Raw genomic sequence first — 20,206 nt, 5'->3', positions numbered from 1 at the left:
CTTCTGTCACTGTGCAGTGCAGTGCAATGTGATCCTCTCCTATCTCTGAGTACCACTGCCCAGTGCTTCTGTATGACCGGTGTACTATAACATACTGTCCCCCATCGGATAGCGCCCACTGTGTACTGCGCATGTGCAGTACACAGGACACACAGATTCCAAAAATAGCCAAAGATGAACGGCGCCTGCGCCGTGAGTCCAGGTTCTCGCCCCACCATCCAAGTGAACATAGAGTAACAATAAAGAGCACAGCGCAGTGAGGCCGTGCCCGAAGCGTGTCGAGCAAAGCGATCCCCCGAGGGGCCCTTTAGTATGTGCAGCCCTATGTCCACTTGAATGGTGGGGCTTGCACCTCAACTCAGGGCGTAGGTGCCGTTCATCTTCTGAGATCCTCCGAATCTCCTTCTGCTCCGTGCTGCACCTGCGCAGTACGGGGCGAACACTTCTAGATGGCCAGACGCTATATGGCAGAACACCGGTATGTGCTTTGTAGAAAGTAAAATGAAGTATGGTAATCTTCCCAGCATCACTTGCACACTGATAACTCCTCACACCCAGCACTTTTCTTCTCTCTCCTTGCTTGTCCAGCTCTCACTACACTCACAGTCTTCTTAACCCTCTATATGCTCTAGTCTGCAACTGTCTCAGCCTCAGAATCCTGCCAGAATTCCATGCATTCCTCATTGCTCCTTCATTCTGCCAGAACTTTTTTTTTCTTTACTTCACTGCAGGGACATAACTACAGTGGTCACCATTGCGACCCAGCCTAAGAGGAGGGGCGGCATACAGAGGAACCAATGCCTTCCATGTTTTTCCTGCAGCCATTGAATGCCTGTAGGAGGGAGAGCAGGAAAAGTGGGCATTCGGCAGCTGCAGGAAGAACATGGAGGACATTGGTTTCTCTGTATGCCGCCTCTCTTCAGCTTTTTTCTGCTGCCCGTGGGCCCCTCAGCTCTCTCCTCGCCCTTCTGTGATCTTCCCAGCAACTTCTCTGCCCCCTTACTGTTCTCTGGCCCCCCCGCGCTATTTTCCAGTCCCCCCTGTGCTCTTCTCTGATCCCCCCCGTGCTCTTCTCTGACCCCCCCCGTGCTCTTCTCTGATTCCCCCCCCCCCCCCCCCACTGTGCGCTTCTCTGATCCCTGTTCTGTTCTCCTTTACCCTGCCATTCTCCTGTCACCCTGTACTGGCTCCTGCCCACCCCCCCAGCTCTGCCAGGTTTCCCCCCTCCCATCTCCCACAGCTGCTATGGAGAATATGTCAGGATGGAGAGCAGGGATAAGAACCTGTTATGTACTAAGCATCGCTTAGTGCATAACAAAAAACCGTGCTAACTTTAGTGTTTTTTTATGAATGAACCAGTTTCTTTCAAAAAAAAAGTTTGAAAAATTGCTGCGCAAATATCGTGTAACATTGCAAAGACCACCATTTTCTTCTGAGTAATTTTATAGCATAAAAAAAAATGATGACTTGTAGTAAATGTAGGAGAGAAGTCTCAGAATGGGCCTTACTTATCATAAGTAATATACAAATAATTATTATAAGCACTGTGAGTTCATCCTCTCAGTCTGCTGCAGAGTGTTCCAGCTTGTATTTAAACTGGCCGCTCTGTATATAGCTTATGACAGGCTGTGCAAGCAGCCCTGTATCTCTGGAACCATATATGATAGCAGCCCCATATTTTAACCAGTGCTGGAGTGAGTCTTTATCTACCTACCCTGTGGGGTCTCTGTGACTCCTGATCGCCGAGCTACAATCCTCGAAGTCAATCCTTTTTTTTTTGGGCAGATGGGCCTATCTTGAGAAAGGGGCCTGGAGCTGCATTTCCAATAGCCCCCTATGTTAATCCGGCCCTGCTTCCCCTCATTTTCTAAGCTCTGAAGCAAATTCCCTTGTACACAATCTATTTGCCTTAAATAAATCATCCCCTATAATTGCTGAAAGTGATTACCTGTCCTAAGAAAGATTTAGCCAAATCAATGCAGGACTTTTCGTAAAAGTCAGATGAAAGGCGAGTTTTCTCACTTAGGAAGTATTTGCTAGCGGTAGAAGGTTCTCTCTGAATTGTAGATTCACCACTTGCTATAAATATTTTTTGATTTTTTAACGTCTGTATTTGTTTTCTTTTTGTAGCCATTCTAAAAGAAAAAGAAAAAAAAAAAAAAAAGGAAAAAGCAGCAATTACAAAAATGAATAACCAATTACAAAATCAGAAAACAAATACAAGGAGTTTAAGCTTGACAGATAGTTTTTGCATTATAATTGGGATAATATGCATAAAGAATTTATTACTGGCAGGTTCGAGGGCAATTTATCTAAACTGGAGCAGACAGAATCTGGAACAGCATTGCATGACAACCGATTTAGCTTTTAGTTTTCATTTTTAAAGGGTAACTGCACGGTGTCTGAGTATCGGCTCATTTACACTTGCTTTGGCTTTAACACACATTAATAGCTAGTTTAAACTTGCTTCAAAAACAAGGCCTTGGAAACCCTTTGTTAAAGCTTTCTGAAAGCTAGTCAAAGCCCCTGTCACTAAATAAAATGGTTAGTTTACAGTCCTGTTTACACCTAGTTTTTGCTTCGCTTCAAAAATTATAATCCCATGTAGCTTTAGTAGTGCTTCAAAGCCTCCATATAAGTCTATGGCAAAGCTCGCTCGAAGCCTCACCAAGGCCCCATCAAAGCTCCACCAAAGCACCAAGCAAAAGCAAGGTGTAAACAGGACTGTAAGATAACCATTTTATTTAGTGACAAGAGCTTTTACTGGCATTCAGAGAGCTTGAATAAAGTTTGTCTGAAGCCTTGTTTTGAAGCAAGTGTAAACTAGCCCTAAATGTAGTGGAGCAGCCTCAGATGCAATGTCATGGTGCTCCAATAGGGTTGCCACCTGTCCGGGATTCACCCAGGCAGTACGGGTTTTGAAACATGTGCTCGGGTCTCTGACCACCTGAGACCTGGGCACATTATTCATTTCAGACCCGTCAGTGGCTCCCTGTGCTATCAGTGCGGCCGTGTCTCCTCAATTTTGGGTCCGCAGCGGCGTAGTACTGCTTGATTTCTGCTCAGCTGTCTGTGCGGACGGGAGTCGGGACACAGAGGCAGAGGCGGAGCCTGCATGGCGCTCTCCTCGAATCCCCTGGCTGGCTGCAGACGGGACAAGGAGGTGGACGGAGCCTTCCCATCCCCTGCTGCTCTGGAATGTGTGCAGAGATCGCTGGGACTGCAGCCAAGCTTGTAAGGTAAGTTTTTTTTCATTGTCAGGATTTCAAAGTACTCTCACCTCTCCTCCCCCCACCATACACTATACATACACCCCCCTCCCCCCACCATACACTATACATACACCCCCCTCCACCACCATACACTATACATACACCCCTCCCCCCACCATACACTATACATACACCCTTCCCCCCACCATACACCATTCATATATACAGTCTCCCCATATATACTGTTCTCCACCCCCCCAGACACCATGCATATATACAGTTCTCACTGGGTGACACCGTCCACTGCTCTACTGACACCGTCCACTGCCCTGCTGACACCATTTACTCTACTGACACTGTCCTCTGCCCTGCTGACACCATTTACTCTTCTGACACTGTCCTCTGTCCTGCTGACACCATTTACTCTACTGAGACTGTCCTCTGCCTTGCTGACACCATTTACTCTGCTGACACTGTCCTCTGCCCTGCTGACACCATTTACTCTGCTGACACTGTCCTCTGCCCTGCTGACACCATTTACTCTACTGATACTGTCTTCTGCCCTGCTGACACTGTCCACTGCCCTACTGACACCATTTACTGCTCTACTGACACTGTCCTCTGCCTTGCTGACACCATTTACTCTGCTGACACTGTCCTCTGCCCTGCTGACACCATTTACTCTGCTGACACTGTCCTCTGCCCTGCTGACACCATTTACTCTACTGACACTGTCCTCTGCCCTGCTGACACCATTTACTGCTCTATTGACACTGTCCACTGCTCTACTGACACCATTTACTGCTCTATTGACACTGTCCACTGCTCTACTGACACCATTACTGCCCTACCGACACTGTCCACTGCCCTACTGACTGACAGTGTCCATTTTTAAAGTAGGCTATTTTCACTGACATTTCTTTTATAAATCTAATCATATTTTATGGGTACACTAAATGCTTTTGTTTTATTTAATCATGCCCCTTTATGTCCCCCCACTTTTATTGCAATTTGGCTATAGCCACTGTTCACTGTAGCACACCTCATTACTACTCTTTTAGGGTAACCCAATGTATTTTACAATCCTATAGCGTGTACTACAAAAAAATTGCCATGCACCGTAAAAATGTTCGGGTTTGGCTTGAAGAAAAGGTGGCAACCCTATGCTCCAAGTACAGCTTTTTCTTTCTCAGCCTGTCCGACACTGACATTGTTTTTATGATAGTGCTAAACTTAATCAGGCTAGGAAGTGATGGTATAGGGTAACATTAAATGGATTCAGTTAGAATTTAGAAAAATTAACATTTTTAGATTATTGATCAAGGATGTCTTTGTTTGCCATTAGTAAATTTAATGGCAAACAAAGACATCCTTGATCAATAATCTAAAAATGTTAATTTTTCTAAATTCTAACTGAATCCATTTAATGTGCTGGTCTCAGAAAAAGCTCATAATTTATCCATGAACAAATTTTGAAATTTGTGAATGAAAAAATAGGATTTTTATAACAGCTTACCTGTAAAATCCTTTTCTTTTGAGGTACATCACGGGACACAGCGACTCAGTAATTACTGGTGGGTCATAGGGTATCACTAGGTGATTGGACACTGGCACACCCTAGACAGGAAGTTCAATCCCCCATATAACCCCTCCTCCTAGAGGAGGTACCTCAGTTTTGTGGCAAAGCAATATAAACTTGTATTAGAAGAGGGGAGGGGCCTCTATGTCCTGTGATGTACCTCAAAAGAAAAGGATTTTACAGGTAAGCTGTTATAAAAATCCTATTTTCTTTCTCATACATCACGGGACACAGAGACTCGGTAATTACTCGTGGGATGTCCCAGAGCAATGCTATCTGAGGGGAGGGGAACCACACAACATAGGGTGTACTCAGACCTGAGGACCCTGTACCGCTGCCTGCAGCACACTACGCCCAAAGGCGAAGTCCTCATGCCTTCTCACATCCACCTGATAAAATTTGGTGAATGTATGGACTGATGACCAGGTTGCGGCCTTGCAGATTTGAGCCATGGAGGCCTGGTCATGCACCGCCCATGAAGCACCAATAGCCCTAGTGGAATGCGCCTTGATCTGAAAAGGTGGAATCTTTTGCTTCAAACCATAAGCTTGAACAATTACTTGTCGAATCCATTTAGCAATGGTAGATTTTGATGCTGCCTGTCCTCTCTTAGGACCCTCTGGCAACCCGAACAAAACATCCATTTGCGAACCTGAGCCGTCGCTTCCAGATAGGCTTTGACTGCTCTTCCGTAGAACAGGGATTTGGAAAAAAAGGAAGGCAGAACAATATCTTGGTTTAGATGAAAACCTGAGACCACCTTCGGTAGAAAACTAGGATGAGGGCGTAACACCACTCTATCCTTGTGCATTATCAGATACGGTTCTTTACAAGAGAGGGCCGCTAATTATGATACTCTTATGGCAGAAGAAATGCCCACCAGAAAAATGTATTTCCTTGTCAACAGAACTAAGGGAATCTGATGTATCGGTTCAAAAGGCTGCTTCTGTAAAGCTGACAGAACCAAATTCAAATCCCAGGGGATCAGAGGCGCCCTAACTGGAGGATTAAGGCATGTTATCCCTTTTATAAAGCCTTGTTGTTGAACCTGGATGCAAAGAGATCTACATCCGGAACCCCCCCATTTCTGGCATATGGCCAAAAAGACGTCGGGGTGGAGAGACCATTCCCCTGGCACTAACTGCTGGCGGCTCAAGTAGTCCGCCTGCCAGTTCTCTACCCCCGGAATGAAGACTGCTGATATGCATGGCACATGTCTTTCTGCCCAAATTAAGATCTGGTTTACTTCTTCCTGAGCTGCACGACTCTTGGTGCCCCCTTGGTGATTGATATAAGCCACTGCTGTCGCATTGTGGGACTGGATACTGAAAGGGCAACCCTGCAACCTGAGTGTCCAGGCTTTTAGGGCTAGATACGCCGCATGGATCTCCAGAATGTCACCAACATTTTCTCATCCTGAGAAGCTGAAGAGGGCCCTTCTTCACTAGATTCCTCAGAAGTGGAATCATCAGTTTCCTTCCGATCCTCTGAGGAGGCATTCCTCTCCTTTATCCCAGAGTTCCTCACTCTGAGGGTCCTGGGTGACAGAGGGGGGCCTAGTGCATTTTTTTCCACTGAGTGAAGATGTGATTAAAGCGGAGGTCCACCCTAAAATGGACCTCCGCTCATCGGAATCCCCCCCCCCCTCCGGCGCCACAATCGGCACCTTTCAGGGGGGAGGGGGTGCAGTTACCTGGATAATCCAGGTAACTGCACCCACTTCCGGGCTAGCTCTCTGCGGAACGAGCGTAGGTTACGCCCCCGTTCCGCAAGCGCCCGCCCCCTTCAGCAAGTGCCCCGCTGCCTGCTGGGAAACACACAGCTCCCAGAGGCAGCGGGGACCGTCCGGATTGCGCCGCGCGGCTCGCGCATGCGCAGTAGGGAACCGGGAAATGAAGCCGAAAGGCTCCATTTCCTGATTCCCATACCCAAGATGGCGGCGGGACCCGGCAGCCGAGCGAGCGATCGGCTTCGGGTGCCGACATCGCGGGCGCGCTGGACAGGTAAGTGTCACTATTTAAAAGTCAGCAGCTGCAGTATTTGTAGCTGCTGGCTTTTAAAAAAAAAACAAAAAAAAAAAAAACGCGGAGTCCCGGTGGACTCCCGCTTTAAGGCCAGCTGCAGGGTCTGAATAACAGACCCAATCTTCACCTCTCACGGTGGGCTCCAATAGCACCCTGCCAGGAATATGGCTGAAAAAAACAAATACTGGATGCCAGGGTCCAGCTCTCTAAAAAGAGAAGCGTTACAGGTAAAACCTTGTTTCTTCGGACACAAGGCCCGGGTACCATCCAATTCTGCCTGGAAAAGACACATTGAATGGATCCGGTCGCATAGCTGGCCCCAGTAAAGATATTCCAGCAGAGCTCAGCACAGCACATCTTTACTTGTGACCAACACCTAAGACACTGGCGAAAAAACTGAGGTACCTCCACTAGGAGGAGGGGTTATATGGGGGATTGAACTTCCTGTCTAGGGTGTGCCAGTGTCCAATCACCTAGTGATACCCTATAACCCACCAGTAATTACTGAGTCTCTGTGTCCCCTGATGTATGAGAAAGAAAGATCTCTAACTGACAGAAAGCCAGCTCTCCACAAACTGTTAGGCCTCATACACACTGGACGTTTTTTGACGTTTTTACAGCAGATGTTTTTGGCTGTAAACGGTTTCTTCTACAGTCACTAAACTCTCCATCATGTTATCCTATGTGTCCATGCACACATAGGCTGTTATCGTTTTTGAGCAGTAAAAAAAATCCAAACTAGTGGGTTCTGAGAGACGTTTTTCAGGTGTAAAAATGCTAACGCTGATAAACACTCACCATCGTTGAACGTTTTTGATTCATATAAAAAAAAAAAAAAAAACTGTCTTAAAATTTTTTTTAAAACGCTAATAAACGCAAAATAAAACGTTGAAAACCTCACTGCAAAGCTACTGGCGTTTTTTTATAACGTTAGTATAACGTCCAGTGTGCATGAGGCCTAAAAGTCTGAATAAATGCAAATATCTGCAATTAAACTGAAAGAAAAACAAACTATTCTGGTAATTTGAAGCACTGCTGAATAGGAACAAGAGCAAAACGATGAACTGTGAAGATTCGAGGCTTGTTCATACTATACGTGTGTGAAAACTGATGGGAAAACTATGCAGATTGAACTTTGAGAGACTTCACTTTCCATCAGTTTTCCTGCACGTTCCAGTGAGTTTTTATGCAGGCTGACATCAGTTTTCATGAACGTCAGTTATGTACCTTGTTCACACCAATGTTGATGTAGTGTCAGTTTTTTATATCCTGTGCAGAGAACTGCATACACATTCCTGCACAGAAAAAATCTGCACGTTGTGGTGTGAACATGGAAACAGAGAACCATTACTTTCTTTGAGCCTTTGCAGAACACGTGCACAAAAACTGACCTCTCTGCACCATGATGTGGATGAGGCTTCATGAAATAAATGTTAACAAAAAGGTATGGTTAAAATGTTAGTATAGAACTATTTGCTCCTTATGCACAGATACAGTTTTAAAGTACGTTGTACAGTATATGTGAAGTAAAAACAAAAAAAAAAAAATCATAATTTTTGGGAATAATTACATCCCCTATTAATCCCTATATCTGTCAAATAGACCCAAAGAGCAAGAGGATATTTCTCCAAAGTGAGAAAAATCTCTTATGCCCCATACACACTATCAGATTTTCTGCTGATTTTTTCCTTCAGGTTTACCAAAACCATGTAGTACAAGGGCCTGCCCGATTGCATACAAATTGAAACTCCTAAGGTTTGACGTCATATTATATGGTTTTGGTAAATCTGAAGGAAAAACTCAGCAGAAAAACTGATAGTGTGTATGGGGCTTTAAATTGTTATTGCCACAAGTTTCCCCATTGGTATATTTGCCCTCTATTTCTCTTCTGCTGACAGGGGAAAAAACGTTTAGATTCATTTTCAGACCTGATAAAAATGGTCACCAGAACAAATGGAGATGAGAGGGTGAATCTTCCTAGCACAGATAAAGGCAGCATTGAAAACTAGACAGGAGTTTTAAAGAGGAAGTAAACTCTCCCACTCTGATGCTTCTCTTCATTTAGTCCATTATAATAAGTAATTATCGGACTATAGCCACTGTAATCCAGCCCAAATCGCATATTACTTACTGTTTAAAGAAACTTTAAAAAAAAAACTTGTTTCCAGGGGTTAGGCAGCGCCATCCTAAGTATTGTTTTCTGAGTCCACAGTGGAGTATATTTCTGCCCTTACACTGAGCACTTCCTGTACTGTTAACCAAGCCTCCTTCTCAATCCAACGTTTCTATGGCAACCCTGTTTCCCTGTTCATAGCTGACTTGTTTTATTTCATAGTATTTACTTGTGCTGATGTCTAATGTTTCCCTTTGCCAGTCTTATCAGCTTCAGCTGATAAGACTGCAGTAATGGCCAGGTTTACATTGTATGTCATGTCACATGGTGTGTAGGAAGAAGCTCTGAATGAGTCTGAAGTCTCCTGGGAGTTAAGTGTTGTGCTGTAGGAAGTCCTGATAACAGATAGATAAGACATAGAGAGTGTGCCATAAATCAGGGGAGATCTGGGCATGCTCAGTGACTTCATTCTAAAGAACAAAAAGGATTACAACAACACTAAGCAAGTAAGGAGATATCTACAAGCAATGTTCATTAGGGTTTTTTATGCTGATTTACATGGGACAAAGTTGTAGGGGAGGGTTTACAACCACTTTAAGCACTTGCCACTTTATCCAAAACTAAACTATATCAGGTAATATTAACTTTATATAATATATATTAAATCTATGGGGAACATCCTTGCCCAGTCTCTGCAGCTGTTGTCGCTGCCTCTCCTCTACACTGAAGTCAGCGCTGGAAGATGGTCATGTGACCGGACCGGCTTCAGAATTGGCAAGTATAGACAGCTTTTCTTTATAGGGTAGATAGAATAGTTTTAGAATGGGGATGGGAGTAGATTTAGGCTTAGTTAGGGTGAGACTAGAATTCCACTTTGAGGCCTCATGCACGCTGGACATTTTTACAGCAGTTGTTTTTTCTACAGTCATTAAACTCTCCATCATTTTGTCCTATGTGTCCATGCACACATAGGCTGTTATCAGCAGTTTTGGGCAGTGGCGTTTTTGAGCAGTTAAAGACTCCCAAAACTAGTGGATTCTGAGAGACGTTTTTCAGCTGTAAAAGCGCTCTAACGCCGATAACCATCGTTAAGCGCTCAAAATGGTCGCCCACCAGCGTTTAACATTTTTGATCCATTGGAAAAAGAAAAAAAAAAGTTTTTCTAAAAAAAAAAAAAAAAAAAAAAACGCTAACGTGGAAAAACGCTAATAAGCACTAAAAATGCTATTGCAAAAATGTTGAAAATCTCACTGCAAAGCATCTGATGTTTTTATAACATTATTTTAACGTTTTGGCTTCAGATGTTTTTTTTCTGCAGGCAGCAAACTCCCCAGCATGTTAGTCTGTGTCCATGCACACACAGGCTGTTGTGAGCAGTTTTTGCCAGGGGCTTTTTCTGGCTGGAAAAGAACCCAGAACTAGTGGGTTTTGAGGAGTTTTTCAGCTGTAAAAATGCTCTAACTAAAAGCTGAAAAAAAAGCTGAAAAATGCCAAGAAATGCTGAAAAACAAGGCTATTTGAAATTTATCAGTGTTTTTGAGCCATAAGCTTTTGTTGGAGTATGACGTTGTTAAAAAAACCTAAAAAACGCTGAAAAACACTACTGCAAAAACGCTGAAAAACAAATTTTTACAGCTATAGCTTTCTACAGCTAATGCTACTGGCTTTTTTTTTATAACGTCCAGTATGCATGAGGCCTAAAACCCACTAGTTCTGTGTTTTTTTTTTCTCCAGCTAGAAAATGCCCCTGCCAAAAACTGCTGATAATAGCCTGTGTGAATGGACACACAGGATAACATGCTGTGGAGTTTACTGACTGCAGAAAAAGTGTCTAAAGCCAAAAACAGCAGCTGTAAAAACGTCCAGTGTGCATGAGGCCTAAGGCCAAAATTATCAGAAGATAACAATGCAGTAGTAAAATATAAATGTATTAATGGAAGACCAGGAAACAGTCTAGCAGATCATTCTGGTGGCATGTGACAAGAAGCTGCCTAGGAAGTTGACAAACTTCTGGTTGAGTATGCAGTCATTGCCTCTGGGGGAACTAAGCCCTTTGCCTTATATGCCTGTTCAATGGCATGCACAATCCATGCCAGCGATGGTCCTGGTAGAAGCCTTTTTTTTCAGAAAAGGAAACAAATAGAAGATCAAAGATTCTAAATGAGACAGTAGCCCGCAGATAAGCCTGTAACATCTCACCAACATCCAGCATTGACACGCCAGGGCTCCCTTGGAGCATGAGCCCTGTTGCACTCAGCCATCTTAAAAGTGGAAAGTACAATTTCTTGGTTTTGGTGAAACACCAAGGTCACTTTAGGGCTAATGCCTAGTGTAAGAATCGGGACCCCTTGGCCTTCATAAAAGGTCAGGAAAGTATTCTTGTATCCGTAGGCCCCGATTTCAGAAACCCTCTTGGCTGATGTAATGGCCACAAGGAATTCTGTCTTGATGAAGAAATCTTTGATCGAAATAGACTAATGCCGCGTACACACGGTCAGAGAATCCGTCGGAATGCGTCTTATCGGACCGTGTCGTCAGATAATCCGACTGTGTGTGGTATGCATCGGACTGATTCCGTCCGAATCTCCGTCGGACCCAATTTTCCAACATGTTGGAAATATTTCCCGACCAACTGGGCCGGTCGGACGTAATCCGATCATGTGTAGAGAATTTTGATCGGACCAAGTGCCACGCATGCTCAGATCAAATTCCTACATCAAAGCTATTGGCTACTAGCCTGTATCTAGTCCCATCGTAATGAAATTACGTCATCACGTTCTGAAAGATCGGATTTTTCGTCAACTTAGTCCGACCGTGTGTATGCAACAGTTTCGGACACAATCAGTCAGACTAAATCTGATGCACAAAATCCGACGGATTTGGATGTGGAAATCTCCGACCGCGTGTACAGGGGCTTAGAGAGGTGAAAACAAGCATCAGACAGGAAGTTGAGGAAAATCCCACTTTGGAAATCTAGGCTCTCTTAGGACTTAGGCCTAAACATATCTGCACCTTAGAAAAATTGTACCACCAAGGTGGTTTGCCCAGGCAACACTAGTGAAGGCTGAGAGTGCAAAGATTTGCACCTTGAAGGAACTGATACTCAGGCCAAGATCCAAGATCCAAGCAGGATTGTAGGAAGTCCAATATGTTGTGGATTTGAGGCTTAGTGCATGACACAGCAGAGGCAGCTGTAAACGTGACAAATCTCAACCAGATTCTGTTGTAGACTCTATTAGGGCTTGCCCTCCTGGAACTTATTACCATAAAGACGACTCTGGAGGAACAACCAGGGCCCGCTAGCCTTTTCCTCTCAAGAACCAGACCGTCAGGTGGAGGCAAGCTGGAGATGGGTACAACACTGGACCCTGCAACTGGAGACCCCGTCTGACAGGTAGAGGCACTGGGTCTCAGTAACAAAATTGCAACAGCAGAGGACACCAGGGCCTGTTTGGCAAGTGTGGAATCCCTGGAACTACTTCCTCTCTCTCTAACCGAAGTCTTCCAAGAAACATGAAGATGAACAGGATTGGTGGAAAGGCATATATGCCTGGTGGAACCTCTACTGGTCCGTTACTGCATACACACCCAGGACCTGGGAGCAATCACCCCTCATGCAGAACTTCTCCAGCTTGTGGTTGCATAGATAGGCGACAAGGTCCATTTCTAGAGATATGGCCAGGGAGAGGATCCACCTGAAGGAGACTCATTGTCTAACCAGAAGTGAGACAGGAAATCCGAGGTTTCTCAGCAGATTCATACTGTGAGTTCCCCCTGTCTCTTTATGTAGGAGACTGCAGTGGTGTTGTCTATCCTCAGTAGGACAGACAATCTCTTTATTAGATGATGGAAAGCATGAAGGGGCAGATGGCTGCCCGTAGCTCCAGAATATTTGAGATGATCCCAATAGCATTGCCGCATTAAAAACATGAGTTTTTTGCATTAACATTTTGCTGCGTTTTTTTAGCGTTAGCTTGTGTTTTCCTGCTTAAAACCACTATGGGATCGAAAACGTCGGTTAGCATCGTTTTACCGGCATTAGAGCTTTTTTACAGCTCAAAAACTCCTTTCAAAAACCCACTAGTTCTGGGGGTTTTTCCAGCCAAAAATGCTGATAACAGCCTACGTGTACATGGACACATAGGAGAACATGCTGGGGAGTTTATTGACTGTAGAAAAAAAAAAACTGCTGCTGTAAAAATTTAAAAACTTCCAGTGTGCATGAGGCCAAAAGTTTCCCACTCTCTAAGTGCAATCCTGAGTGCTACAGGGAGATAACATTATCTGAGAAGGTACATCACTTTGCAGGGGGCATGGTTTGCCTTTGAGGAATATGGCGGCTTAGAACCTGAGCTCCGTCAGACAACAGCCTAACTTCAGTTTTACTAGAGGGTTCACACAGTGATACGAGCATTCAGAATGGGGATCTCAACCCGCGAAACTCAGGAACCAAATCCCGCTCCCCTCGCGACACTAGCAGGCACATACGCCAAAACGTTCCGGAGATATTCCGGACACAAGAGGCCAAAATGACAGCGTTATCATCGGCCTTGGCTCCCACACCAAAGCACATCAACCTAACTCCCGCCGGTCTGCCTCCCTCCTGTGATGAGGGTCACCACTAGGGATGAGCTCAGGCGAAATGGAACAGGTGCAAAGCCCACCAGGAAGTGAGCGCAGCGCTGCGCTAATCACAGGCAGTGAGACATTGCCCGATCTCTGCAGCCGCACATCGGGGCAATGTCTCACTGCCTGTGATTAGAGCATAGCTGCGCTCACTTCCTGGCGGCCTCTGCACGTGTTCCATGCGAACACGCCTGAGCTCATCCCTAGTCACCACCCCATCACTCCAACAACCGAGCCTGAGCGATCTCTGCACTATAGCAACAGACATCAAGGAAACGCTGTCCGCAGCCATCACAGACCTCCGCCTTGACATCCAGAGTACACGAAGTGGAGCGCACTGCTGCTCGTCAACACACATCGATTCGGAGGACCCACCGCACTGTGGACACGCATTCCCTGCAACTTCGGGACCTCCAACGGTATGTAGACAACCGCGGGAGACAACATAAATTGAGGGTGACAGGCCTCCCTGAAACGGCTGAGCCTGAGCAAATACTTCCCACTGTAACAGGCCTATTCAACCACCTCCTTGATAGGCCCCCACTGACACACCATCAACATGGAGCGCATACATAGAGCCCTCAGACCATGAGGCAGGGACTTAGACCCACCGTCTGACATAGTGTGCTGCCTGCCTTCAAACTTAAAGAAGAGATTTTCAGGAAGGCCTGCAACAGGACACAACACACATATCTTCCAAGATCTCTCAGCCATCACCCTCAAGCACCGCAAGGATCTGCGTCCTCTCCTGGATATTCTGCAAACCAGGGGAATCCATTACCTGTTCCCCTTCTGCCTGTCGGCCACCCACCAGGGTTATATAGCTTTATTAAGAGTCCCAGAAGAATTAGACACCTTCTGTGAAACGCTCGACTTGCCAAGAGTAGAGGTTCCGAATTGGTACTTACTATTAGGGATGAGCCAAACACCCCCAGTTCGGTTCGCATCCAGAACATACGAACAAGCAAAAAATTTGAACACGCGAACACCGTTAAAGTCTATGAGACACAAAACATGAATAATCAAAAGTGCTAATTTTAAAGGCTTATATACAAGTTATTGTCATAAAAAGTGTTTGGGGACCTGGGTCCTGCCCCAGGGGACATGTATCAATGCAAAAAAAAAAAAAGTTTTAAAAACCTGCAGTCTTTTCAGGAGCAGTGATTTTAATAATGCTTAAAGTGGAACAATAAAAGTGTAATATTCCTTTAAATTTCGTACCGGGGGGGGGGGTGTGTCTATAGTATGCCTATAAAGGGGCGCATGTTTCCTGTGTTTAGAACAGTCCCTGCACAAAACAACATTTCTAAAGGAAAAAAAGTCATTTAAAAACGACTCGTCTACTACTCGTCTAAACTACTACTAGTCTATAATGACTTGTCGGTCTGACAATACTCATAAAAGTTCATTGATTAAAACGACATGGAATTTCCCTACAGGGAACCCTGAACCAAAATTTTAAAAAAATGCGTGGGCCCCCCCCCCCCCTAAGTTCCATATCTGGTCTGGTATGGATATTAAGGGGAATCCCGCGCCAAGATTGAAAAAAAAAAAAGTTGTGGGGTCCCCCCAAAAATTCATACCAGACCCTAATCCGAGCACGCAACATGGCAGGCCGCAGGAAAAGAGGTGAGGACGAGAGAGCGCCCCCCCCTCCTGAACCATACCAGGCCACCTGCCCTCAACATTGGGAGGGTGCTTTGGGGTAGCTCCCCAAAGCACCTTGTCCCCATGTTGATGGGGAGAAGGGCCTCATCCTCACAACCCTTTACCCGGTGGTTGTGGGGGTCTGAGGGCGGGGGGCTTATCGGAATCTGGAAGCCCTCTTTAACAAGCGGACCCCCAGATCCCGCCCCCCCCCCGTGGCTACCCCAAAGCAGTTCAGGAGGGGGGGCGCTCTCGTCCTCCCTCTTTTTCCTGCAGCCTGCCAGGTTGCCTGCTCGGATAAGGGTCTGGTATGGATTTTTGGGGGGACCCCCACGCCTTATTTTTTTTTTTTTTGGGGGGGTTCCCCTGTGGGGAAATTCCATGCCGTTTTTATCAATGAATTTTTAAGTGTATTGTCAGACCGACAATTCATTATAGCCGCGAGTGGTTTTAAATTACTTTTTTTCCCTTTAGAAATGTCATTTTCATGTCAGACTGTTCTAAACACAGGAAACATGCACCCCTTTACAGGCATACTATAGACACCCCCCAGGTACAAAATTTAAAGGAATATTACACTTTTATTATTTCACTTTAAACATTATTAAAATCACTGCTCCCGAAAAAACTGCCATTTTTAAAACTTTTTTTGCATTGATAAATGTCCCTTGGGACAGAGCATAGGACTCCAAACACTTTTATGGCAATACCATGCATATAAGCCTTTAAAATTAGCACTTTTGATTTCTCCCATAGACTTTTAAAGGGTGTTCCATGGCTTTCAAATTTGCCGCGAACACCTCAAATTGTTCGCCGTTCGGTCAACTGGCAAACAACCAATGTTTGAGTCGAACTAACGTTCGACCCGAACATAGATCCCAACCCTACTCACTATCCTGCAAATATAGGAGGACAACACATGAATGTCACCCCCGAACCAAGCTCATATGAAAAAAAAAAAAAAAAAAAAAAAAAAAGAAAAGAAGAGTACACACACATACAGTGCCTTGCGAAAGTATTCGCCCCCCTTGAACTTTTCAACCTTTTGCCACATTTCAGGCTTCAAAACATAAAGATATACAATTTTAATTTTTTGTGAAGAATCACCAACAAGTGGGACACAATTGTGAAGTGGAACGAAATCTATTGGATATTTTAAACTTTTTTAGCAAATAAAAAACTGAAAAGTGGTGCGTGCAAAATTATTCGGCCCCTTTACTTTCAGTGCAGCAAACTCACTCCAGAAGTTCAGCGAGGATCTCTGAATGATCCAATGTAGTCCTAAATGACTGATGGTGATAAATAGAATCCACCTGTGTGTAATCAAGTCTCTGTATAAATGCACCTGCTCTGTGATAGTCTCAGGGTTCTGTTGAAAGCGCAGAGGGCATCATGAAGACCAAGGAACACACCAGGCAGGTCCGTAATACTGTTGTGGAGAAGTTTAAAGCCGGATTTGGATACAAAAAGATTTCCCAAGCTTTAAACATCCCAGGGAGCACTGGGCAAGCGATCATTTTGAAATGGAAGGAGTATCAGACCACTGCAAATCTACCAAGACCTGGCCGTCCCTCTAAACTTTCAGCACAGACAAGGAGAAGGCTGATCAGAGATGCAGCCAAGAGGCCCATGATCACTCTGGATGAACTGCAGAGAACTACAGCTGAGGTGGGAGAGTCTGTCCATAGGACAACAATCAGTCGTACACTGCACAAATCTGGCCTTTATGGAGGAGTGGCAAGAAGAAAGCCATTTCTCAAAGATATCCATAAAAAGTCTCGTCTAAAGTTTGCCACAAGCCACCTGGGAGAGACACCAAACATGTGGAAGAAGGTGCTCTGGTCAGATGTAACCAAAATCGAACTTTTTGCCCACAATGCAAAACGATATGTTTGGCGTAAAAGCAACACAGATCATCACCCTCAACACACCATCCCCACTGTCAAGCATGGTGGTGGCAGCATCATGGTTTGGGCCTGCTTTTCTTCAGCAGGGACAGGGAAGATGGTTAAAATTGAGGGGAAGATGGATGCAGCCAAATACAGGACCATTCTGGATGAAAACCTGTTGGAGTCTGCAAAAGACCTGAAACTGGGACGGAGATTTATCTTCCAACAAGACAATGATCCCAAACATACAGCAAAATCTACAAAGGAATGGTTCACAAATAAACGTATCCAGGTGTTAGAATGGCCAAGTCAAAGTCCAGACCTGAATCCAATCGAGAATCTGTGGAAAGAGCTGAAAACTGCTGTTCACAAACGCTCTCCATCCAACCTCACTGAGCTCGAGCTGTTTTGCAAGGAAGAATGGGCAAGAATTTCAGTCTCTCGATGTGCAAAACTGATAGAGACATACCCCAAGCGACTTGCAGCTGTAATCGCAGCAAAAGGTGGCTCTACAAAGTATTAACGCAAGGGGGCCGAATAATTTTGCACGCCCCACTTTTCATTTTTTTTATTAGTTAAAAAAGTTTCAAAAATCCAATAGATTTCGTTCCACTTCACAATTGTGTCCCACTTGTTGGTGATTCTTCACAAAAAATAAAAATTTTATATCTTTATGTTTGAAGCCTGAAATGTGGCAAAAGGTTGAAAAGTTCAAGGGGGTCGAATACTTTCACAAGGCACTGTACATACATACATATATATATCCCCTTTCTGGAAACTGTTTGACTCCACCTATATGATCTTAGATTCCTAAAGCTTTGAACTGCGACTCTTGCCAGCCCTAACATCATGCCAGAGTTTTTCATATCACGTAATGATAAAACATGCAAACTCCCTTGGACAGAACGTCGATGCGACTCCCCTCCTGAAGATCCTGCCAGCAACAACACCTTGGACTCTGATAACCCCAGACAAAACAACTTAAAGAGGGATTCCACCAAAAAAAAAAATATTAAAAGCCAGCATCTATAAATACTACAGCTGCTGACTTTTAATAAATGGAAACTCACCTGTCCCGGGTTCCAGCGATGCCGAGGCCGATCGATCGCTCGGCTCTCGGCTGCTGCAGTCACCATTCTAGGTGAGGGAATCAGGAAGTGAAGCGAATCGGCTTCACTTCCCGGTTCCCTACTGCGCATGCGCGAGCCGCGCGATAGGAAATCTCCGCGCTGTCACTGGGACCCGTGTGTGTCCCAGCAGACAGCGCGGCAGGGCAGGAAATGGCGTAGACTCCCGAGCATAGACTCCCGTGGAAGTGGGTGAAAATACCTGTCTTTGACAGGTATCTCCACCCCCCTCCCCCCTGAAAGGTGTCAATTGTGACACCGGAGGGGGGGAGGGATCCGATCAGCAGAGGTTCCACTTTAGGGTGGAATCCTGCTTTAAGGGTTGGTAACTATCAGACTGGCTCGCAGGTCTCTCCAAACCAAGGTCCAGGACTATAGAATGTGGCAGGCATATTAAGGCTACCCTACTCCAGCCCTGCGAACTAGCCAGATGGCCGTAAGTGAATATGTTATATACAAAGGTGTGTCCCATCACATAACATCCACTATCTCTGAATGCATATTGCTCTTCCTCTGTACTGCAAGAAATTGGATGTAATGCTCTGCATTAGTGCTTCAACAGCCTCTGAAATGCTCATATTTTTATAGTAGTCTAGTTGGTTTCTTACATTATACTTACACTGGTCCTGGGGTGCCACCTATGTACACAGAGTTTTCCTCTCAAACTCTCTCTAGTGACTGCAATATACGATACTAAACACTAAAACCGCCAGCCAAAGGTGAGCGCTATGCATCTGATCTGCTACATGTTGCATGTTACATGTGACATGCATACCAGAGATGGAACCCCTACTTAACCAACCTGAGGAGGCTTTGAGAACATGAAACTGCAACATCTTACTAAATATATGACGAGTAGAGATTCTCAATAATAGCAAATGCTAATAACTTTAAAAAAAAAATACAACTACTGCCTATGTCCCCCCCCCCCCCCCCCCCCCCGACAGGATGACTCAGCATGCCCCTGGATATTCTGAGGACATCGTGCTATATTGAGTCGCATGATCAGAACACTAGTCAGCTGTTACATCAACTCAGAGGATACACTATAATAGTGAGTCCCGCCATAGGGGTCAACATTATATAGAAGTGCTCATACCCTACTCCCAACGGGATACGCTTTTAGATATGTATAGACCACCCTGCCGTGGCAGTTTATCCATTGAAAATTCCTTCCCGGAATGACAGAACTTACTTAACACTATTTCCCCCCCATTACTACTATTCTATATCCACATACCAGCTTGCTAGAAACCGGAAACACAGCATTTGCATTCTTTGCCCCTGTACACACGGTCGGAGATTTTGCCAACCAAATCCGTCGGATTTTGTGCGTCTGATTTAGTCTGACGGATTGTGTCCGAAACTGTTGCATACACACGGTCGGACTAAGTTGTCGAAAAATCCGATCTTTCAGAACGTGATGATGTAATTTCGTTACGATGGGACTACATTCAGGCTAGTAGCCAATAGCTTTGATGTAGGAATTTGATCTGAGCATGCGTGGCACTTGGTCCGATCAAAATTCTCTACACATGATCGGATTACGTCCGACCAGCCCAGTTGGTCGGGAAATATTTCCAATATGTTGGAAAATTGGGTCCGACGGAGATTCGGACGGAATAAGTCCGATGCATACCACACACAGTCGGATTATCTGACAACACGGTCCGATAAGACGCATTCCGACGGATTCTCCGACCGTGTGTACGCGGCATTACTCTGCTATACTCTGATAAAGCGAAATGTATAAGCCAAAGGCTTCATCAGGTGATCCTTTATCTTTTATCCTGTTTATTGTTTATATTTTAGCTCTTGTCTTATCTTACTGGGTCACAAGTAACTATTAAGCCCCATACACACTATCAGATTTTCTGCTGATTTCTTTCTTCAGATTTACCAAAACCATGTAGTGCAGTGATTGCATACAAATTGAAACTCCTAAGGTTTGACCTCATATTATATGGGTTTGGTAAATCTGAAGACAAA

At 44.9% G+C, this 20,206-nt stretch overlaps 1 protein-coding gene across 2 annotated transcripts in view; it reads right to left on the bottom strand.

The window, feature by feature from the left end:
• Window positions 1–20,206, bottom strand: part of MPG (N-methylpurine DNA glycosylase) — a 110,555-nt gene that overhangs the window by 86,515 nt on the left and 3,834 nt on the right. For both annotated transcript variants that reach the window (XM_077448796.1, XM_077448797.1), the window contains exon 2: window positions 1,949–2,135. In XM_077448796.1, the coding sequence (XP_077304922.1) occupies window positions 1,949–2,134 (186 nt within the window). In that variant the 5' untranslated portion in view covers window position 2,135. The remainder of the gene's footprint in view (window positions 1–1,948; window positions 2,136–20,206) is intronic.

This window comes from Lithobates pipiens, unplaced genomic scaffold, assembly GCF_037356315.1.
Source record: "Lithobates pipiens isolate NorthernLeopardFrog02 unplaced genomic scaffold, aLitPip1_a1.2 Scaffold_22, whole genome shotgun sequence".
NCBI lineage: Eukaryota > Metazoa > Chordata > Amphibia > Anura > Ranidae > Lithobates > Lithobates pipiens.
The sequence above is the reverse complement of the archived record's forward strand: the minus strand, read 5'-3'. Positions and strand labels throughout refer to the sequence as shown.